General features: G+C 39.1%; 2 protein-coding genes across 5 annotated transcripts in view; both read left to right on the top strand.

The window, feature by feature from the left end:
- Window positions 1-88: 88 nt before the first annotated feature.
- ttf2 (transcription termination factor, RNA polymerase II) lies at window positions 89-14,238 on the top strand. Of its 2 annotated transcripts, none has more exons than XM_046403718.1 (23): window positions 89-206; window positions 459-564; window positions 993-1,079; window positions 1,273-1,342; window positions 1,817-2,677; window positions 3,562-3,682; window positions 3,865-4,047; window positions 4,224-4,381; window positions 5,416-5,497; window positions 5,693-5,809; window positions 5,999-6,149; window positions 6,614-6,719; window positions 6,886-7,070; window positions 7,623-7,776; window positions 7,993-8,084; window positions 8,528-8,613; window positions 9,524-9,666; window positions 9,801-9,980; window positions 10,453-10,511; window positions 10,931-11,084; window positions 11,494-11,576; window positions 11,832-11,906; window positions 13,764-14,238. In XM_046403718.1, the coding sequence occupies exons 1-23, from the start codon at window positions 179-181 to the stop codon at window positions 13,906-13,908; spliced, it is 3,426 nt and encodes a 1,141-aa protein (XP_046259674.1). In that variant the 5' UTR covers window positions 89-178; the 3' UTR covers window positions 13,909-14,238. The 2 variants fall into 2 exon arrangements, with proteins under 2 accessions (XP_046259674.1, XP_046259676.1); XM_046403720.1 differs by lacking the exon at window positions 11,494-11,576 and adding an exon at window positions 11,402-11,458 and having other exon boundaries at window positions 153-206; window positions 13,764-13,837.
- Window positions 14,239-15,525: 1,287 nt separating this feature from the next.
- The window catches only part of mphosph8 (M-phase phosphoprotein 8), a 28,610-nt gene continuing 20,295 nt past the window's right edge, over window positions 15,526-23,840 (top strand). The window contains exons 1-3 of one of the 3 annotated variants that reach the window (XM_046403512.1): window positions 15,526-15,813; window positions 17,773-17,934; window positions 22,205-23,230. In XM_046403512.1, the coding sequence (XP_046259468.1) occupies window positions 15,712-15,813; window positions 17,773-17,934; window positions 22,205-23,230 (1,290 nt within the window). In that variant the 5' untranslated portion in view covers window positions 15,526-15,711. The remainder of the gene's footprint in view (window positions 15,814-17,772; window positions 17,935-22,204; window positions 23,231-23,840) is intronic. The other 2 variants (XM_046403513.1, XM_046403515.1) reach the window with 2 other exon arrangements.

The following is a 23,840-nucleotide window of genomic DNA, read 5'->3' as shown; positions in this document are numbered from 1 at the left end:
CTATATATGTTGTTATTTGTCTATTTGTGATATAGATTCCAGTGATTTTATTAAAATTATTGAAAGGAACCTTTATACTGATATTTACACACCGGATCTATTTTCTGACAGTCGCTATTGGTCGATACAAAAAATACGGACTTCTAGCAACTGAAACTGAACTAAATGTGTTAGAACCATGGAGAAGATTGTATGTGATGTCCACGGTAAGACAAGTTAATCGTAGTTAACTGTGCCTTAGTACTAGTGTTGAGTTTCAGAAAGTCTTTATGTTTTATTCCCTGGAACACTGTGTGTTATGTGAATGACATGGCACTTTCTTATTGTTGGTGTAATTTTATCAGTAGTCACTGCTTTTGACTTAACCAAACGTATTTTTTCCTATGCGATTCCCTTGCTAAGTTCTAGTGAAGTTTATATGATTTGCAAAATAACTCGCTCTCCTTGTTCCCATACAGGTAGCGTGTGTATGTTAAAAACTGGCGTAAAAGATGGCCCAAGTAAAGACAAAAGCTTCTACGTATGCGTTGATAAGCAAGGCTGTGATTTCAGTCAGCTGGCCAGGTATTCACTTCACTTATGGCAGATATTTCCTCAATGACCGCCTGTGTCTGAGTTTGAAGAGTACGTCAAAGGCGAGGATGAATCCTAGTACCTGCAACAGCAGTCATATGGATTCACATCCTCATGCCTGGGAAAAACCTATCGGTTCCTCAATAAGGATGCCTCAGAAATACTATAGTCTAACCCAGAAGTGTCTAGTATCTCATAGTCGAGATGCATGAGACTATTCTCTTTGCCTATGCATCTGAAACTACAATTTTTTTTGTGTGTGTTTTGCTTCCAAAGTATATACAGCTAACATATGAAAACACTTACCTATATGGCTTTTGTAGCAATGGGCTTGCAGTTATTTAATGGCATAATTGTTCATTTTTGCAACTCACTGGTATCTGCATTGTAACTATTATTATAATCATCATCTACTCCAGCATCTCCCCGTCCCACTGCCTCCATCATGAAGATTCAGTGGTAGAGCTCCAAGCGCTCTCCTACAATCAACAACAGCAGAGCTACAGGTGAGTGTGTAGGTGGATTATTTTAAGGTCCAAACCAGGAAGAAGTTTATTTATTAAGTAATACAACTTACTATGCATATGATGAAGTTTTAACATTTATACTAGGCACTTGAGCAAGATACCTGTCTCTATGCAACTGCACACATGATTGTGGGATTAGACCTCTGACTCTAAGTTTATTTTCTACTTTCAGGTTGTTTTACCGGTGTGTTACAGGGAAAAAATCAGGCCAGAAATGGTGTGGCAACGTGCCTTGGACTGCAGTAAGACAGCACTTGTCACAGATTGACACACATAATCTTATTTATGTGCTTCTAATAGCTTAGTCAGCAACCAGACTAAGAATAGCATTCATTTGCTATAGACAACATTTTCATCTTTTATCATACATGTGGTTTTATCTCCAGCCCTTAGTTATCACACGTTCGTATTTGTAACTTTATGATGAATTCTTATCACAATCCAAAGAAACCAAATACTTTAGTGTCAGGATAAAATTTGTGAAATTACTTCAGATGTCACTGAGCATTATTAAAATAATCAGCTAGACTAGTCAAAGGTGAAAATAGTTATTAGTTGCTGTGCTACATGTTACAGAGATTTAAAAAATGTTTCTAACTAGAAATGATTAGATATGACTTCAAGCTCCACCTCTCAAAGATTGTTTTTAATCACTCTCCTAAAAACTGTCTGCTACCCATTTTTTTTAAAATGCCTGCTGTCTTCCATCATTGCAGCCACAGAAAGAAAAGACAAACCCTCTATTTGACACACAGCTACAGCCCTCTAGCCTGCTGCCTGTCCGAAACCCCTTCAAGGTTCCTGGCAAGACCGACAAGCACTCTGAATGGAGAAGGATACAGTGTGGCAGTGATGAGAAAGACATTGAGGAAAGTCCTAAGGCTGAAGGAAGAGAAAATTATCAAAAAGAAAATACGGAAGGCATAGGTGCAGGAGTGAAAGAAGAGGAGGGAGGAAAGCTGAATTCATCAGACACATACCGAGGTAAACAACTACCACCAGGGATGAAACTGAAGAAGAAGGTTTCAGATGAGGAGCAAAAGAGTCCCAAAGCTAACAGTGTGGAAAAAGTGACAGATAAGGTGAAACACAAGACTAAGGAGAACCTTGCCAAGCCAGAAGAAGCAGGAAAAACGGCTTCTTCCTCAGGTGTCAAGGCTGTTCATCCTGAAAAAATAAATCAAACCTCTACGGATCCTCACAAGGACATAACCCAGAAACTGACCAATGGCACAACCTGTTTGGTGGAACAAACTACAGAAGAGACCGTCTCTAAATCCTCACCCAGTCGTGGCAGTCAAGCTTCAAGAGATTCTGATAATGCCAGGGACCCCACGTCTCACACACCAACACAATCCACAGAGTCCTCTCAAACCAAAAACCACCAAGACAGTGATGATGATGATTTAGTGGTGGTGTCAGTGAAACCTGCTACCCAGAAAACGCCTCCTGTTTCTGCTGTCCAAAAGACCCTGACCACCTTCCCCGGGTTCCAGCTAGCTTCTAAGGTCCCACGTCAGCAGGAAGATCCCAAAGGGCTGCGCAACATGCTCTCTATGCAACTTCAGCAGAAGAAGGTGAGCGACTAACAGTCTAAAGACATGACTGGCCATTCTGAAAGCCATGCATGTCATAGATGCCCCTTTTATGTTACATATTAGAGGTGGACAAATACCATATTATACAAGTACTTGTATACATAACTTCAGCATTTCTCCACTGCAGTTCTTTGTGACCTGCCATCAAAATACGTTTGTGATAAGCTAAAATCAGCTGATAAACTTCACCATGCTGATGGTAAAGATCTATTACAGCCATGTTCTGTCTACTGCAGTATGACGGAATAGTCACTGCAGCAACCAGATATTGAAAAAAATCACTACCCAATTAAGTAAACACGAACAGTAAAATCTCAGAATATTTTGTGCTTACAAGCTAATCGTGTGCTTAAAAGCTAATCATGTTATCTGACAAATCTTTTGGCACGGTTTGCTTCAGTAATCCGCTCACTGAGCAGACAGGTAGCAGCATGTTTAATTCAGTTATCCCATTAAACCAAGTCAAACAGTGGTGTTTCATTTGACCACAGGTCATTTTTTTCTATTATTAAAAATCTGCGAAATAAATTACAAAAAAGGTTTTCATATCGCTGAATATCAGAGAACATATACAGCGATACCAATATGTACCAATAGGTCAGTCGGCTCTGTTCTGAAGCTTTCAAGAGTTCAACTGAAGTATGGGATGTCATTTGACACAAGCTCTGTCACAGAGAATGTGATGCATGCTTCAGAGGTGGAAACAAAGGGTGTTCAGCAGAAGATACGGCAGATTTTTGTGTGCAGTGTGACGTCATGCTGACACATCTGTATACAGTACCTTGTGATATTTTGCTACCTTAGAACACTGTATCCGTTGTATTTGTCCTTCCTCTCACTCCTTGTTTTTCCCTCCTGTTAAGGCCACACTGTCTGTGGTGAATGTTGCAGCCCTGCCCGATAAAGGGGAGAGGCTGAGGACTCAGGTCAAAGAGCTGGAGGAAGCGCTGGAGTCTCTGAGCCTCGCTGCTGCTTCTCAGCCAGGTGACTCACTCACTGTGCATTAGGAATAATGTAAAATAATTTTTAAAGTGTGTTGTTTTCTACTCTGTACTCCACTGTAGAAAATGACATTTTTTAAATTCAGAAATATAAAATAGTTAGATGAGAAGCAGTTGATTAGCAACATCTGACCACTGCAACTGTAATGTACAAATCCCTTTCAGAGTCCCAGCTTAGACGTGATGGTACTGATGCTAGTCCAAGTAGCAGGCAGGTTAACCCATTCAGCCGGCCGGGCGGCACCATCATGCTCCCTGTCCCCCCTGCCCCAGGTCCCTCCCAACTCCAGGCCTCCAGCAGCTCCCTGGGGCTCCAGATGAGCCAGGGATACAGCAAGATGTATGGAGGTAGGCCCAGCAGGGAGGCTGAAGACATATTTGTTTGTAACTCTGTTGGGCTGTGTCAGTTTTGTTAGAAGTTGTAAAACTTGAGTTTGTTGTTCCATCCTATTTTCCCAAACTAACTTTTTTCTTTTATTTTCCACTCATCCATCCTCCTAACTCTCAGTCCTTAATGTTTCCAGCAAACCCACCAGTCCAGGCCTTTTATGGCGGCAGGATGACTGAGGACCGTCTGCTGGCAGTCAAAAATGCCACCTGCGAGGCCATCGACCATCTCCACAAGTCTCTGGAGTCCTGCCCCGATGCTGAGTCTGAGGCTCCAGACCCCAAGGGCATCAAGGTTAGACACTGCTTCAGTCACAGTCTGTTTTTTGTCAGTCATTCTTTCAGAATATCAGACTAATTGTGCATTTATTGTTGCATTCTGAATCAGCTGCCACTGTGGCTGGTGGATTCCAAAATCCCCCCCTTGTACCATGGTCAAAACATGTATTTTGAATTCAGAATTTAAAGTTTTTCAACACTTATAGCCAAAACACTCATTACCATTCCATAAGGTTCCTGTGCAATGGAAACATTTTTCACTACTCCAGTGATGAATCTTGGATACGATTTAGCAACAGGAGGTATTTCTAGTCCACTTAGCTGTCAAAATTGAATTGTAGATATCTGTAATTGGATTGAACAGAGGTCAGTGGTTTGCAAGTTGTAAGTTACAGATATCAGATGCAGATATCTAAAATGAACATTTCCACTAGTGAGACATTGATTATAGATATGTCAGAATTAACATTGCTACTAGTTAAAATTACATTATAGATATGTTGGCTTGACATTCTAACTAGTCAAAAAGCAGTAGTTGATGTCTGGAACTGCTGTTAACACTACTCATTAAATGTTAAAAGGGATGCCATACACCAACTATGTGGACTTCCATGCACAAAGCAACATCCATAAGGAAATGTTTTTTCCAGTTTAGTTTGGAAGAACTTGATGAACTGGAACACTGACTCTGAGCCAGACCCAACATCACTGTTGGACCTCTCTAATGTTGGTATGGCTGAATGTGAGCAAAAACCCTGTTTCAAAATCCGGTGGTAAGCCTAAAACCGGAAGAGGGGAGGCTGTTGTAGCAGCAGATTTATGCTCATGGTTTTGAATAAAAATATTCAGCAATCAAATAAAAGTGTGTCTTTGGGTGTTCTCATGCTTTTGACCAAAGTGTATTTGCTTTCGGTGTTTTTAGAAAGAACTTCTGAGAGTCCCTGATTCCATAGCCAATTGTCAAGTGAATTTCAAGCAAAAAAATTCTATATCCTCCTTTAATAATTATGTTTTTCTGATAATGATGTCCTCTTGTGATTGGTTGGTCAGGTGTCACTTCTGGCCCATCAGAGGAGAGCTTTGACTTGGCTGCTCTGGAGAGAAACCCAGAATCCATGTGGAGGAATTCTGGGTGTGTTCACCATTTATATACATGATCATTATTGCATCATATTACAATGATGACTGATGAGAAATCTTAATAAAATATAGAATATTTTTGAAATTGATTTTGAATGTGTGTTATTTTTTCTTGTCAAAGAATCTTCAAATTCTAATTATCTTCCTCTTTTCTCCTTCTCGTTCTTATGGCTCTTTTTGGATTCAGCGGACGACATGGGCTTGGGGAAGACCCTGACCATGATTTCTCTCATATTGACCAAGAAAAATAAGGAAAAAGAGGAAGATGAAAACAAAGAAGAGAAAAGCTGGATTTCCAAAAATGGTAACTTCAGTCTTTTCTCACTCTTTCAGTTTGGATAATCAAACACAGCAATGCAATCCATATTCGTTCAGTTCATATACTGGATATTATCTCTTGTTTTTTCTGAATTCTGGAGGTGAAATGTATGCATTTAGTATTTAAACTCTGCATGTTTTGATTTGCTTGCTTGTTTGTATGTTGATCATTCAGACTCCAGCCTTGTGGTTTCTAACGGCACTCTGATCATCTGTCCTGCCTCCCTGGTCCATCACTGGAAGCGGGAAATTGACAGACATGTCAAGAAAGCCAAACTGACTGTGTGCCTGTACCACGGTCCCAACCGTGAGAAAAGTGCTAAAGTGTGAGGGAAGCATGCCCACATTAACACATACACCTCACTGTTGTTTTCTCTTTTCTGCACTACTGTCTCTTTAACTAAATGTTCACTTAAATACTATTTTCTTTGGTCTGAGCCAGGAACAAATGAAAGCTTCCTGTGTTGTAGTTTTATAGGCTAAGTGAGGCCTCATTGTGGTGATTAGCTCAGAGTTGTGCTACGGTGTGGGGAGACGTGACTGAAAAACTGTCTGGTCTGCGAACTCTGCCTGTCAGATTTGATTTATAATTAGCTTGGAATGATCATTGTATTAATTACAGGATTTTGCAAAATGAGTTCATTTTATGGTCTCAAGCTGAACTCAGTTCAGCTCAGCTCTAAACTCAAGGAAAACAATATTTAAAGGCTCCAACATCAACTTCCATTCCATTTTTTTTCCAGAGAGTTGTTGAAGCACACTAATTAAATGTTCTCTGTTCATTCCTCAGGCTTGCGGATTATGATGTGGTGGTGACCACATACAGTTTGGTCTCTAAAGAGATCCCAGTGCAGAAGGAGAAGGCTGAGAAACCCAGCAAAGATACTGATGAAGTGGTGAGAAATATGTATTTATGATGCAAAACAACCTTCAGTATTTGTTATCTGCAGTGTTCTAACTGGAGATACATCCTGTAAGATGTGAATGCTGATAATCAATAATCTGCACCAAAACTGAAACACTCATACAAACGTGCACTTCATTTTGTGTTGCTCTCTTCAGCCACCACGATCATCTCCTCTGCTGCGAGTGACTTGGGCCCGGGTGGTTCTGGATGAAGCCCACAACATCAAAAACCCCAAAGTGCAGACCTCCATGGCTGTGTGTCAGCTGAGGGCTCATGCCCGCTGGGCTGTCACTGGCACTCCCATCCAGAACAACCTGCTCGACATGTACTCACTGCTCAAGTAAGATGAGAGTTTTAAAACTCATACATGGTAGAAATGCTTCCTCTGTTTTGTGTGCATGACAGAATGTGGGGCTTCCATCCATCTTCATCTTGAATCCAGGAAAATGTAGCTTTTCCTCACTTAGCAAGTTATGAATAAAGATAAACCACAAGGTGGCACTAAAGATTAAACTCAACTCTACACATTCTGTAAACATTTTGAACAGACAACCATTGATGAGTAAAATAATTCAAGGATTCAAGGAGCTTTGTTGTCATTTCACACATGTAGAAACATGAGGTGGAACGAAATTGTATATAAATATAAAAACAACCAGAATAAAAAAATATAAACAGTGACAGGGATGGCAACAATATTTGCAGCGGTATTATGCAAATGAAACGAGTAGTGCAAAATTCTGTGCAAGATCATTTCTCCAAATAGTGCACTGAAAATGATTTTGATCCTGAAAGCTACTAACGTAACTGCATCTTCACTGCAGTCAAGTGAAGTCAAGATGGTTAATTGAACTGAAATTCTGTTCCTTCACTGTTTGTCTCTGTCTCTCAGGTTTCTGCGTTGTTCTCCATTTGATGAGTACAAACTGTGGAAAGCTCAGGTGGACAACGGTTCCAAGAGAGGCAGAGAAAGACTCAACATCCTGACTAGGAATCTTCTGCTGCGGCGAACCAAAGACGAGCGGGACTCATCAGGAAGACCACTGGTAGGAACGAACACACACATTGGACTTCTGTTCTTACTATCACACTGAGGAAATTCTTATTGTAAGGGCCACAGAATTAGTCTTGATTTTGTCATTAGATGAGAGTATCTGTGTAGTTAGCTGGCTGCAGGTTTGTCGAGACAAACAGATCTGAGGTGAAACGAAAACACACGCTCGCTTTTTATCAATGCTGAAGTGAAACGTTGAATATTTCAGGTGTCTCTTCCTGATCGGACCTGCGAGGTTCATCGACTCAAGCTGTCCCAGGATGAACAGGCTGTGTATGATGTGGTCTTTGCCCAGTCCAGGTAACACAAGAACCTGTCTCATGTTTTCATTTAACAAAAAAGATTTAGGCTTAGGAAGGCTTCTTTTTCTGTCTGCTTCAGCTTTTCTTCCTAAAGGAAGAAAAAAGATATTACAATCTTCCAGCTCCATGTTTTGTTAATATTTAAAATTTTAGGCCTTTGTCATGAATTGTTATTATGCCATGTTTTGTCTGTTTATTTAGTAATGTGTTTTGCCTTTTCAGATATTTCCTGCTTAGCTTTTTTGATGTCTGTGATGTTTTCCATTAATTGAATTGAAAAGTGGATAAGAATTGAATAAAGACTAATTTGTGTTCCTCCTTTAAACTAGACCACCATCAAGGAGACTTGTAACATCTCCGAGGTCTAAATGCGCTAGACCTCTTGGATACATTAAGTGGATGAATTGATGAAAAAGAGTGATGATGTGCTCTTTTCTCCAGATCTACTCTGCAGAACTACCTGAAGAGACATGAAGGAAATGATGTGAACAAGGGAAACTCTTCCCGTTCCAATCCTTTTAACAAAGGTGAGCTATCAGCTGGTTGTTTCATGGTGCTCTACAGGCATGTATGTCATGAACATGGCTTCAGTTAAGCCAGAATTATATTTTCTGCATTCGCAAGGGTCTGATAGCAACCACATTACATAGGTTTTATACATATAGGCTCTGTGCAGGCCTATATGTATTGTTTTTCCCCACAGTCTACAGAATATATCTACACACGTGGACTCCCGGTAGTGGTGGTATATACAGGAAAGATTATCTGACAAGGAAGAATTTAGGAAGAGCAAGCTCAATGAAATAAATACTGATACATTAAAAGATTTACAGCTTGATGTAGCAGCACTGAGCACACACATAAGCAGATGTAAGTTCAAATGCAAAAATCAAAAGAAATAAGCATACAGTAAAATATGGATGAAAGAAATAAGCTCATATAAAGCAGTTGAAATTTTATCAAAAGAATATATAAACATATATAAACACATTTAAGAACAAACAGATATAAGTATAGGAGATAATCACACGTAAGGCAGAGACGATGCCAGTGACAGAACAAGCTCTTGATTGGATAAGGGTGCAAAATATGTGAAAGTGCATACACAGATACGAAAATGGGGCTAAAACAAGCACAATTTAAATATGTAATGACAGTAAAGTTAGATCATAAAATAATAATATGAATAGGAAATACAGCATGAAGTGATGCAATTTAATAAAAAGCAACAAAGGCAAACACTGAGTGTAAGATGTCTTGTGAAAGTGAGTTTCAGGAAATATGCACTCAGAAATTGCTCCCTTTTGTTTGGGAATTTAGAAAGAAATTTTATTTAATAGAAACAAGAATTTTCCCATTTGGGGTGAATCATGTCTGACATTTAGCCTTTTAAGATAAACTTGGTTAGTAATCAGTATTGCTGATTTTACTCCCCAGTGGCCCAAGAATTTGGTATGTCCCAGGCTGATGTTGCTGTGTCGAGTTCCCAGCAGCCCCAACAGGCATCCAGCACTGTCCACATCCTGTCTCTGTTGCTGCGCCTCCGACAGTGCTGCTGTCACCTGTCGCTTCTTAAAAAGGTACACACACACACACTCAAGACTAACCAGTTTTGTCCTCAATCAAAAAGACATTTTCACGCACATAAATGCACACAAAGACAAACCGCATTAAGTACTGATTTCCTTCTTTCTCTCTTTCGCTCTCTGCTCAGACTCTTGACTCGTCGGAGCTGCAGGCTGATGGTATTGTTTTGTCTCTGGAGGAGCAGCTCAATGCTCTGTCTCTCACCTCTAGCCCCTCGCCTTCAGGTCCTGACCCAAAAGACACTGTGGCCCTCAATGGCACCCGATTCCCCTCACAGCTCTTTGAGGAGACCAGTGAGAGCAGCAAGGTTGTGCTCAGCACCCTAACATTACCTCCTGAATCCTGCAGAGTCTTTGATTGCTGATATATTAAGATAGGCCAAGACAGACTGCTCTCTCTGTTCAGAATATGACCATTGTTTTCTTTACCAGAGACAGGGGAAGTGGTTGTATCAGTTTAAGCGCCAGTTAGGATCACGGGTTATTTACAGGGATTTGTTGCTCTCAGTTACTGCTCTTAGTTATTTACATTTACATTACATTATCATCTGTTACTGTGTATTATTAGCATGATCTCACTGTTTTATTTTTTAAATATCACATTTAAAGTCAGTACTGGTATATGTTGCAAGACCCTTAGTCATAAGTTAAAAATCTCTCTTTGCCAAGAGCCCAAGGTAACTTTCCAAGTCTGGTGAGAAAAGTTTTCCTGTATTGCTGCTGTGATTTTATCAAACTTTAACAACAAATTAAGTAATTTTTTTTGTCTCAATTTTCTAGATTTCTGCTATTATCTCTGAGCTGAAGGCAATCAGACAGAAGAGTTCAGATCAGAAAAGGTAAAGTCTCACAGTCACCTCGGATTCTGTCTTTCGTCCAGTTCACAATTAAACACAGAAGTATCTACCTGATAATGTAATAATCTAGATGGTAAAACAGTCTCCCCATGAGGTGCACTCATAAGCTCTTCTGGAGCTCTTGACTATGTGATTTAGTAGATAGAGTTAACCAGTTTTCATGGAAGTTGTGATGTTAAAAAGACTCCCTTTGTTTAGAAACAAAAAGTGATATGTCCATGTCATACATATTTACCTTCCTCACTCATCCCTCTAGATGTAGTCTTTGAAAGGACTATACATTCAGCTACCAACATCTGCTAACCTAATAAGTGGTTAATTACAATTGAAAAATGGAAACCACTTAAATGTTACTATTGTATGTGTAGTTCACATGCTGTCTCCTCTCTGGTAATGTATAGTGTGGTCGTGTCCCAGTGGACCAGCATGCTGCGCATTGTATCTGTTCATCTGCAGCGGATTGGTCTGAGTTATGGTATGATTGATGGGTCTGTCAACCCCAAACAACGCATGGACCTGGTGGAAGAATTCAACACTAACCCTAAAGGACCGCAGGTAAATCTTACCCAGATATCTTGACCTCATCAAGAAAATCCATGACTGAAAAAGGTTACTAGTTTAAAATTAATTAGCAAGTATTTTTAATGCATCAGTGTAATCTTAACAACAATTAAACAAAATGTTCATTAACTCATGGGTGTAGCAGACCTGTATTGTCAGTAGTGATCCGAGTGATTCTTGAATTTCCCTTGGGATCAATAAAGTATCTGTCTATCTATCTGTCTATCCGTTAATAAACACCTGCATATTTTTCCGTATTGTGAAAAGGAAATATGTATTTAACCCCATTGTTTTTGCCACACAACACACAGAATATTTCTGGTGAACCTCCAGAACTGGATTTCAACCAGTGTAACATTAAACATAATGTGAGTAATTAAATATTCCTGGTTCTCCACCAAAGGTGATGCTGGTTTCTCTTTGTGCTGGAGGTGTTGGACTCAATCTCACTGGTGGGAATCACCTCTTTCTCATGGACATGCACTGGTGAGACACACACTGGCATGCACAAAGTGTTTGCTTCCCTCTTCTTGATGTAACTAGTTGTGTATACATTATGTCTTTTGTCTCAGTTACTACTGTTTTTTTTTCCTTTTTATGCACTTGTTGTCAAAGTACCTTTCAAATGAAATTCTATAATAATTAAAAAAAATAATTAAATGGTTGACTACGCTTTAATTGCGCTTCAGCAGCTGCACTCCAGCTGTCTTCTTAACCCTTTCAACTTTTATCTAATGACAGGAACCCAGCTTTGGAGGATCAGGCGTGTGACAGAATCTACAGAGTTGGACAAACTAAAGATGTCACCATCCACAGGTAACGACTCAGGAGGACATTCGATATGTGTGAATCAAAGTGGATCTGATAGTATATGTTTGCGTGTGTGGCTACTATTATTATTTACTGTTACATCATATGGTATTGTTGCAAAAGGACATAAGTGAGTAAGTATCAACTAAAGCAAGCTTCAATTTAATAATCATTTCAATTTGATCTCTGCCTAAACCAGAGATCAAATTATTTTTTGCATGTCATGTAGAGGAATAAAACAACAAACCTGCAGCAGATTCATGGGAAACATTTCCTTTGTTTTGTTCTGAGTGAAGTGGACAGACAACCCTGATTCCAAAAAAGTTGGCAAGCCGTGTAAAACATCAATCAACAGAATGCAGTCATTTGCAAATGAACTGTGTTTACCAGCAACAGTTTTACAAAGTGTTCCAAAGCCCATGTAGTAATATCGTTGATACAGTCTTGAGTCTGACAAAGTGGTGAACCTTACTCCATTCTTGCTTGTTAAAGACTGATCCTTTCAAGGATGTCCCTTTCATACCAAATCTTGACACTATCACCTGTTACCAATGAACCTGTTTACCAGGGGGAATATTGCAAACTGGTGTTATTAGAGCAGTAAACAACTTTCCTAGTCTTTTCTTTTGTTGTCCATGTCCCAACTTGTTCAGAACATGTTACCCACATCAAATATTTACAAAGATCTGTCACATTCTATTTGATGTATGTTTTATACATACATATATTTAATGTCATGTCTATTTTGGAATCAGGGCTGTAGAAAGCCACAATCTTTACTAAACATAATTTGTATACATCCTACTTATTAGTTATTTTTTACTAAAAGTGTGGTGTTTCAGTTTAAATATAATTTTTATTTCTTTCTGAATAAATTATCTATTTTCAATTTTCACTTTCATATATATATTTCAATATTTGAGGTCTTATTTTTTTGGTTGCAGATTTTGTGTTTTCAGCTCATATGTTCCTTTTTTTACAGTTTCAAATCATATTTTTTCAGGTTTCAGGTCTTTTTCACACTTTTATATTTATCTATCTGATATATTTTTTCACTTTTGGGTCTCATTTTTTAAGTGTCAAACTTTTGGCCCAGATCTAGTGTGGGGGGCATCAGCTTCGCGGGGCGTGGAATCATGAGTGATTGCATAACAAACAAGGCTGAGGACTTTCCTCACAGTTCTTCTTCCACTGCCCATTAAAACCCAGTGTACCAAAAGTTGGCTGCAATTCATCTACAGTGCACTCACGAAAGAGTCCTCAATGAACAGGAGTGAATGGAGCTAAGTGGTTAAATAATTATTTACACCTACTCCTAGACCAAAACACCCAGATTTTATTTTTTGCAAATATAGAATCAATTATATGTCAGACCTGAAAAGAAAAAATACTAATGCCTGTAAAAAATGTATTCTGTATTCTAGCATTCTGCTAATGTATGCTGATTGGTCAGTTAAAGATTTACGACTAGCAGCGTTACGTTACTGTAGGGTAACTTCAATTATCATTACGTTAACATAACCACAATAATACAGTTTTGGTTTTGTGTATTATATTTCTTATGAATTTTTCTAATGATAGCTACAGCAGACATTAGAATCTTGGTTAAAATAAAACACAAACACAGACGGCTTGGTTGATGAGTGAAACCAAAATGAGGATGATGTCAAAATCGAAATTTCAACTTTAAATTTCAAATCTTTTTTTTCCCTGAATTAACGAAACTTTGGCCCTGATTTGGCCCCATAGTGATGTACCTTGTTTGTCATTAGTTCTATAATATGGTATATGCTTGTACATATGTATATAAATGCATGTATGTTATTTAATACTTTTTTTGTGTGTGTGTTTGTGTGTTTTCAGGTTTGAGTGTGAAGGCACAGTGGAGGAGAAAATTTCCACGCTGCAGGTGAAGAAGAAAGAGCTGGCCCAGAATGTGCTGTCAGGAACAGGAAGCACCTTGTCTAAACTCTCCCTGGCTGATCTCAGAATCATTTTTGGCGTCTGAGATGGGAGACAACTGAGGATGCTGCACCACACTGTCAGAACCACAGACAGCTGTTCACACACATTCATAATGCAGACTCCAAATATGAAAACCTAGTTAGACCGAGTTAATAAATGACTATATCTAAGCCTACTAGAGAGCTAATTTCTCACCATGTAATGATTCCTTTGTGTGGCCTGTCCTCAGTCATAGTATTTAAATTTCTAGTAGTTGACTCATTAATGGAGTGAAGCAAACTTGTTTTTGCATTTTTGTCATCTGGTGAAGTTATTTTGATGTAAGTGTTGATATGTTTAAATAAATTCAGGTGATTTAAGTTATGAAAGTTAATGTGGCTACTGGAGATATAAAGTAAACTTTAAAGTAAACTGAGAGGAGTTACCAGTTCAAAACACTACGAAACCATGTCAAAATGTACTTTAATTGGCTCAGACATGTTTGGATTTGAGAATTAAGTGAAACTCAGTATTATCAGAGCAAGTCACTGTTGCTGAAAATATGTAATTTTGGACAGATAAGATATATTTTCACACGACGTCTTATTTTGAGTTAGTTTGGTGTGTTTAAAATAACCATTTATGGACGATGACTACATATTTAGTTTCAAATGCGTACATATGTTTCCTATCAGGTGACTGTGTGCCTTGACCATTGTGTGTTTTTTTTTTTTCTTTTATTGAGAAAAAACAATTTATATATCGTTGTCATTCCAACACATAAACATAGATAAAACACCTGGAAATACAAAACACAGAAAACAAAGATGAGGGTGAAAAAATAAATACATAAAATAAAATTTGAAAGAAGAAAAAGCAGACTTCTTTGAGTATATTGGAAGACAACAGTTCTTATTTACTTAAATACTTCTGAATATGTATTGATTGTTGCGATTCCTTTCTTGTTTTTGACAAGTTTAAGGGATGTAAAATACAGATCAACTTCAATTAGGAAAACATTAACTGTTGAAGCTGACTTTTGATATTTGGCTTTATGGATATGGAGTTTTCCTAATAATGTAAAAAAGATTGACAATAAAACACAAGTTTTATCATTATGTTCAAAGTAGGTAAAGACATTTTTCTTCTCTATAGTAAAGTTGTAATGTTTTACCTGCTATAAATTTTCCAAAATCGTTCCAGAATGAAGATCAGTCATAAAAAGGGTATCGATCATTGGATGTTGTCATTGCTCGCTTATGCTCGCTACGTAAAAGGTCAGGGAGGCTTGATGTGATTGGTGCCTTTTAAAAACATCGAAATTTTGACTATCAGTATCTCAAATAACTAGTGGTACTGTAATTCAGCTGTAGGAAATTCGTTTGTTGTTTTTTTTTTTAAAAAAAAAAAAAAACTTTAATCGTTAAACATGCACGCTAGACAAAACTTTAGAGAAAGTTGAAAAATACATAAACGTATGTCAGACACATGTAGCTAAAATAATGTGCCGATGTTTGCTGCCTGTCAACGATTAGTGTCGCATATTTTTGCATTATTTCAGTTAAATGAATAGTTCTGCATAATAACGCACACATTTGTTTTCCTAGTTACAAGCTTCGATCAAAACTACTTTCAATCGCTGAACATCATGAATGTGACTTAGAAATTGTACTATGGAATGCTCGGAGTCGCAAGTGAAGGCAGCGTTGTAAGAGCGGGCGGTAGCTGGTCTGCGCTGCAGAGCCAGAGCAGTAACTACGGCCAGGTACGCTAGCGTTCTGCCTCAGTAAACACGCAGCTAGGGCGGCCTTTCAGAGTGTAGAATCTAAATAGCGAAATTTTAGCAAACTAGCACTGACCCACAGCTATGGAGACTGAGGCTGACAAGGTGGAGCCTGTGGACAGTGAACCAGACGAGGAAGAAGATGTATACGAAGTGGAGAGGATCATTGATATGCGGGTGGAAGAGGTAACGTTAAAGCTAGCTAAATGTAGCCACCGGGCTAGCTTGGCAAACATGGCTGACATTGCTTTCGCTACACTCTCACGACGCATAGCCCACCTCGATGGACTAACACTTTTCGTTAGAGAATGCCTGTCTCCAATGTATTTTAAGTGCATTTTGATGCAGTGAATTGCACTTATGTTAATTAACTATTAATATGCGATTACACATTTGTCGTAGCTCACTGCTCATCCACACAGCATCGTTTTTCTGCACAACTTCTCCTATGATGTCCGCTCCCCTCTCTCCTGTTGGGGCCAAGGACGGACGCTTTGCAAGCTTGATATTGTTTTTATCACGGGTGCTTTTGAACAGCGGTATAGGTAGATAAGGCAAATCCCAGAAGTAATACTAGCCACTTTGTGCATAAAACATAATGGATGATGTATAGTGTCGTGGCGGTAAACAGTGCCGGACAACGTAATTCCCATTGTGAATGTAGTAACTCCTGCTAACGTTACGCTATCATCGTGGCCGCCCAGTTTGAAACTGCAAGAACTGATCTGTGTGTGTGTGTGTTTTATTTAACCTTAAATTGCAAAAATACAGAAATACTACGCTATATAATATTGAACTACCTTGGATATTTGCTTTAAGTTATGCTGTGTCTGTTAACCTGCTAGGTTCGGTTACTTGAATAATTTTTATCTATGGAGATTCTCAGTCATTCAGGTCATGGTCAAGGTTGAATAGTTCCGTTAGGAAACTGGACGTGAAGTTTTTCTAGAAGACGCTTCGCCTCACATCCAAGAAGCTTCTTCAGTTCTAACTGATGGTGGGGAGTACCGGAATATATACTGTGTGTGTGACAAAAGTCACTTGGGAACAAAGGTGCCTCGGGTCCCTCCTATTGAGTGGGCCGTTAGGGTCACCTGGGGGAGTGTTAACGGTCGTAACTGCATCAGAATCCGATTCGTTGTGTGTGTACACATACAAGAAATTTGACTCCGGTTTTATATGTGTGTGTTCAGTTTTATAGTCCCAATTTTTTTAATTCGAGGAATAAATAAGTATGAAATAAATAAGAAAATATAAATAACTTACAGGTGGTGGGGCAGTTTCTGATTGATTATGTCTAGATGTATTGAAACTATATCAACATATTAATAATCAGAAAGAAATCAGACTTTAGACCAAATGTTTCAGCTGTCATTGATTGCAAACAGTTGTACAGTTAGAATGACTTCTTATGCAGTAAAGATTCCTCTCTGATTTCTTCTTACCTTTTCCTTACAAAGTCATGCTTTGTATCAAGATAGTACTGCATTTGCACATTTAAATATTAGCTAGCCCTTCCACCTGAGTGGTTATGGAGGGAGTGCTTTTGTGTGTATGAGTAGATTGTGAGTGTAAGTCTGTTTTTTTCCCTTGAGAGCCAGTGTTTTTACAAGGTTTACATTAAATTAAGTAATCTGTTTTTTTTAAACTCTCAGTTTGATGATTTATGAAATTAAAGCATTAAGAAAAACAGAGTTAACATATGTTAATTTATGGTGAAGAAACATTGTTATGTTTTTATGTATGTGCATTAGTTTGACAAAGATATAGGAAATATTTTCCGAGCAAATTTTTCTTTAGTTAAATGCTCAGGATATGGTCCAAGTCAGTAAATATGTACATCTGCAATGAGTAGTTATCAGTGTTGCATTTTTTGCCTTTTTTTCTAAAATTAACTCTTGCTGTCTTGTGCAATGTATAATCCACTTCGAATACCACTTGTGAATCAAAGAAACAAATGCTATAATTATGAATTTCATCTTGTCTGTCAGTCATGTTTGTATGCAGACAGCCATCACATGGAAATCTTTTGATGCGTGACAAATTCTGTTGCCTGGTCAAATAGTCAGCAGTTAAATTCTGACAGCTACAAGGCACTGTGTCAGGTTGGTGAGTGAACTTATTATCTTTTCTTTCTCTTTTTAGGGTGAAGTGCTCTACAGAGTCCGCTGGAAGAATTACTGCTCTGATGATGACACTTGGGAGCCAGAGGCCCATTTAGAGGACTGTCGCGAGGTCCTCTTAGCTTTTAAGAAGTCCATGGCTGATGCTAAGGCCAAGAAAGAAGCAGAGGCCAAGAAGAGCGTGGTAAGTCTAAGTGTCAGTCAGGTGTACGTAATCCAGCGTTTTCATAAAAACAATAATACTTGTGTAGACACAGTCTATATCCAATATTAACACAGTGTGGTCAGGATAAAATTAGACCAACCATAATTTCAAATCACTGAAGTACAGGTGATCAGATACAGTGGTTAGTGTTTGCTGCTGCCGTATCTAATAAGACAGATGCACTAGTTTGCCATTAGGTTAACTTTAAACAAAGACCCTCTGTTATTACTGATGTTTAACTCAGATCTGTCTTGGGGTAGTTAATATAATGTAAAAATCTATGTAAATATCTGATATTTTATATTTTTTTCTATTTTGTTACTATCTTTCATTTTCGTTTTCTTGGTTTGGGAAAATTGCAAATTGCAGTGTCTGTAAGTAAAACGAATTTCACCTCGGGGATAAATAAAGGAATTCTGATTCTGATAATGATAATGATGAGGTTTGAATATAAGTTTAACCCCGTGAAACAAACAACCCCCGGAACGGGTGGCAGAGCAGGCAAAGATCATTCAAGCCTTTATTAAGCATACAATGCAGTATACACATCCTGCACACCGTTAGAGCAGGAAGGAGCTCAGCTCATTTTCACCTAAACAAACACAATTCCAACACCAAGCGACTAAATGAGCACACACCAAAAAGACAAGAACCTAGCATGCCCCAGAAAACCAGCACTAGAGACGAGCAGCTACATGCTACAAACACAAGCCTCATGTCAACTGAAAAGTTGAAAAAGCTGAAAAAGACTCTGCAGATTGCAACGATATAAGGATGACCACTCTGTCACAGAAACTCACTGAACCAGCAGCCGAAGAAGAGCAAAAAAACAACTTCGCTTTGTACAGTCCAACTCTGAATTCAGTTTTATCTTTGCTGTTTCACCATCATAAATCATTTTCCAGTCCAATACTCCACTCAATTCCTAGAATTACTGTGTGGAGTTGAAATCAGTTTTTGCTGTCTCGGGCCCTTTCTGTTTCTGCACACAAATGAGAGTTTTCCATCTTTTTGTACAGGGAATCTTTGGGTCCTTGCCTTTGAATAATGATTTGAGTGACATGATTTTGGCGAGTACCAACTGATTCTATTGCCTGTGATTTCATAGAGATGTCAAACATCCAAATCGACCAGTGGCTTCCCGAGATATCGCTCTGCGTAAACATGGAGAGTGACCTGCAGGGTCAGCCATTTTTACGCCTGGGAGTGCATACCACACGTAGCGACAGAGTTACTGATATAATTTGGGCTTGTGTTCTAGCTTTTCATTTCGAAAATGGCAGAAGGAAGAAAGAAGGATTTTTTTACAACATCAGACGCGCTGGATATATTGTCGACTGATAGTGGGGCCAGTGTGTTTCCACAAGATTCATCATCTGAAGAGGAGGGCATCCTCCAGCCAGGAAGGGATCCAGACAACAGTGATGTGGAATACATTATACTATCAGAAAGGTATGTAAACACTCATTTATTTGTGGATTAGTTATTGATTTGGTGTGAAATTAGTGCTCTAGCTTCATGTGTTATCCTGCATTTCAGCAAATTTAGTAAATTGACAAATTCAAAACTGGTTCAGACTGATTCATTGAATTCTCCAGTACATGGTGTGTTTATCTACATTTATTGTAGTCTGTAGTAAAATTTTTTGTGTGTCAGTGAAATAATATTTTTTTACTATAAATTATACCTTTAGTAAATTATATATAATTATATTTAACTTAAATATACAAATATAATTGTACATGATTTTACTTATTTATTTATTTTTTTGGCATTTGGCTCCACAGTGATGATAATGATGATGAAGATTATGAGCCATCAAGTAGGCCTACTTGTGGCTCAGCATTTTCCCCACCCCGCCAGCCATTACCAGGGTCATCACTGTCAATACCAGCTTCAAGCGTACAGAGAGGCAGCCCCTTTCTTCGTGGCTCTCCTCACCTGCCTCAGCCGTCTGTGTCATCATCTGTTGAAGGTTCCCCTCCTCCACAGTCCAAAAGGAAAGCAAAAAGGGCAGGTAAAACTGCATCTAAGCGTGGTTGAGGCAGGTCTTCCACTTCAACCACAGAGGAAGACATGAGATGGCACAGCAGAGAAGAAAGAGATGCCAGACCAAACCTACTCCAGTTCACACCATCCAGGATTCCTGGGCCCACAGCTGACCCTAAAACTGCTTGGTCTCCTCTGTCCTTGTTCCAGCTCTTCTTTAGTAGTTCCGTTATCCAGACTATCATTGACAATACCAATGCCAATGCAGCAAAACCATTACAGGCAGGAAAAAAGTTTGTCTGGAAAGCTCTGGCAGTGGACGATTTTTATATCTTCATGGCCGTTCTGATTTTCTGCGGTCTTGTAAGTGTGCATCTCCGATCAGATTACTGGAGAAAAAAATGGCCATATGACTTGTTTCCCGGGTAACAGAATGAGCAGGAACCGTTTTGAAACCATCTTATGGTCACTTTATGGTAATCCTGATGAGGATAAGGAGAATGAACGAAAAAGGGACACAGCAGAATATGACAGGCTTTTCAAAATAAAACCACTCTACACAGAGATTGTGACTGCCTGTAAGGCTCATTTTCATCCACACAAGAACATTTCCATTGATGAAAGGATTGTGGCATCAAAGGCTAGGATCAGCATGAAACAGCACATGAAGGACAAACCCACAAAGTGGGGATATAAACTATTTGTTCTTGTTTACTCCATGACAGGCTACACCTGGAACTTTTTTGTGTACTCTGGGGAGAGTGTGTCCAGCACAAGTTATTCTGTGGTTATGGACCTTATGCCATTCCCTGTTCTTGGTTGTGGCTACACATTGTTTGTGGACAGTTTTTACACCAGCCCTGTTCTCATTCAGGATTTGCTCTCAAATAACATTGGCTGCTGTGGGACGATACGGAGAAACTGCGTTGGTTTTCCACAAATTAATTGTAATGACTTGCCCAAAAACGCTGAGAGGGGAGATCTGCGATGGATCAGACAAAACTTTTTACTTTTTGTAAAGTGGATGGACACCCATGAAGAGGCAATTTGCTCCACTGTGCATGAAGCTTTCAGCGGGATGACAGTCAAACGAAACAGGCATGTGTGTGGCAGATAAAAAATATCCCTGTTCCTGATGCTGTGGTCGATTATAATCAGAACATGGGTGGTGTGGACTTATCCGATGCCCTCCTAGGATATTACAGTGTCCACCACAAGTCTGTGAAGTGGTATAAGACTTTTTTTTCTTTACCATTTCATGGACATTGCAGTTGTGTCAGTCAAGAAGGTACTGTAACAAATGCCAGGAGGATGGCAAACCAAAGGTGAAGACACCTGTTTACTGCTGAATGTGCCTGGTCTCTCTGTGCCTTACTTCAACTAGGAACTGCTTCCAGCAGTGGCATGATACACACTAGTGTTACATGAAAGTACTTTAATGTGCTGTTGCGCCGTTGTAAATAGTTTTTATCACTGTTTTTACCTCACTTTTTTGTTCATTGTTCTGGACATTTTTGTGTTATGATTATAATCATATGTAATGATATTTGCGCTAAAGTGTAATATTGTGTCGGGCAGAAATAAAATTTTACATTTATGCTGTGTGCCATCTAGATTTTTTCTGACCTGGTAACATATATACTTATTTTTGCACTTCTACAATAATCTCATGTGTTACTTTTATTTTGATATATTAGGAAAATTATTCAAATATGCATATTCACTATCATGCCACCGTCACTGAGATATAACCATTTTATATATATAGATAGATATAACTCATTTTTGAGCAGCAGTCACAAAAGAGGCCTACTTAGGAACAGGTTCAAAACTGGGTCCTGGGTTTTTAAATGACCATCAAACTTAAAGGGGTCCTGTGGACTTTTCTTGTCAGTCTTACTCATCAAAAGTCATTGTTTATGTATTTGTTGTGCAATTTCTTCCTCACAAAAAAACCTTTTAAAACCAGCATCTTTTATATGTTTTTTTTTTTTTTTTTAGCTTCTTCTTCGTCTTTGTTTATGCATTTCTGCATGTCTTGAGCGTTACCTGCCACCTGTAAATCAGTGGAATAATGTTACAAGCCTCCAAAGGTACAGTGATAGGTGTTTTGCATCACTCGTGAACCCTCTCAAAGAAAAGCAACACCATAGCGCTCCTAGAGGTCTTAAACCCCACAGGGAACCATTAAGCCAGAATGCCACAAATACATTGTATAATTTTTAAAAATGTGACATTGCTTTTCTTGCTCTCCTTTTAGAAACTGTTGCCTACAAAGAGTGACGTGTTTGATGCCGACTCGGAGAGTGACGGTGACAAAGACCATCCAACTGAGGCACCCTTAAAGAAGAAGAAAAAAACAAAGATCCGGGAAGAGGAACCACCTCCAAAGGAGAAAAAGAAGAAAAAGAAAGACAAACGGAAGGAGGATTTCAGGCCTCTACCAGCACCAGAGACAGATGAAGAAGAAGAGGAAGAAGAAGAGAGACCCCCAACTCCAGCCTCTTCTCCCAAGGAGAAAAAGACTGAATCAAAAAAACGGGTGGTTGACACTGATGAGGAAGAAGATGAACCTGTTCCCTCCAAAAAACACAAGAAGGAAAAGGGAAAGGAGGGAGGAAAGCATAGGAAAGAAAAGGGAGAGGAGGGCAAGAAAAAGAAAGGGAAGAAGGAAAGGAAAATTGAAACTTCTGAAGACGAGGCCGCTGCACCTCTGGAAGATGACCTGAGTGATGGCCCATCAGAGTCCCAGGTGGATGGCATAGTATTAACGGATGCTGCAGCAAATTTAGTCGACAAGGCACAGTTGGATGACAAGTTTAAAAAGAAGGGGAAGTGGGAAGTAAAGCTACAGGGCATTAAGGACCTCATCCATGACAAAAAGAACAGAAAGCTAGACACTACCCCAAAAGAAAGCAATCTCCAAAAACTAAAGAGCCTCACCTCCAAAGGCAAGGACGAGGCTGCCCCACACTCAGACTCAAGTGATAGCTCCACACTACATAAAAAAGCCAAGAGCAAAGGGCAGGAGAGCACATCAACACCATCCAAAGTCCCGTCTTCCTCCGCATCTTCATCGTCTTCATCCTCTGTTGCAACAGCTACCAGCACAAAGGGCAAGGAGGATGAGGTAGGAAAAGAGGAGGTGCTGGGACAGAAGGACGCCACTGGCTCCACTAACCTGTTTGAGAAGTTCCTGTTAAAATGCGAGGCCAAGGATCGCGCCCCTCGCAGGCAGCCAGTACATCAGCTCACATCAGAAAAGAACAGCAGCAAGCCTCCAAAGGTGCAGTATTGGCATTGTTTTGCATGGCATGATATAATATGTTGTAGGTGAGTCACACCAGCATTATTTCAAAAGTGGAAGCTGTTCAGAGACCTGGGAGTAGATGGAGAAAATGTTATAACTGGATTTAAATGAAGAAACTGATGGAATATCAGCACAAATTAAAAGTAATCGTTAAAAGAATCATTAATAACACACAGCAGAGGCCAGCAATGCGCCATTGTCGGCTTTATCCAAAGAAAATAAAAATAAAAAAACACAGACTTGACCCATATGTTTTCTTGTCACTACCACAGTGCTTGTATATTGCAGTATTTTCCCCATAAATAAAAAAAGTGCAATTCACATACTACTTGTTCTATATTCAGGTCAGATTTTGAACATGCTGAAAACCTCACGTACTCTTTCAGTGTACTAAATAGCATGTTGGTAAGGAATTTTGCTGAAGAACAACCAGCTAGTTAATTTAAAGAAAAGTTTAGAATGCCTCACTTACAGTTTTCTGGAGTCGGTAGTACTGCCATAATTTTGTCTGTACTGTGCTGAGTACCCAGTCCTTTGTTTGGAACTCTACACATTCTGTCTCCTTGGTACAGCTCAATTAACTGAA

The sequence above is a fragment of the Scatophagus argus genome, chromosome 11 (genome assembly GCF_020382885.2).
Source record: "Scatophagus argus isolate fScaArg1 chromosome 11, fScaArg1.pri, whole genome shotgun sequence".
Lineage (NCBI taxonomy): Eukaryota > Metazoa > Chordata > Actinopteri > Scatophagidae > Scatophagus > Scatophagus argus.
Note: the sequence above shows the minus strand (reverse complement) of the source record. Positions and strands in the feature narration are given on the sequence as shown.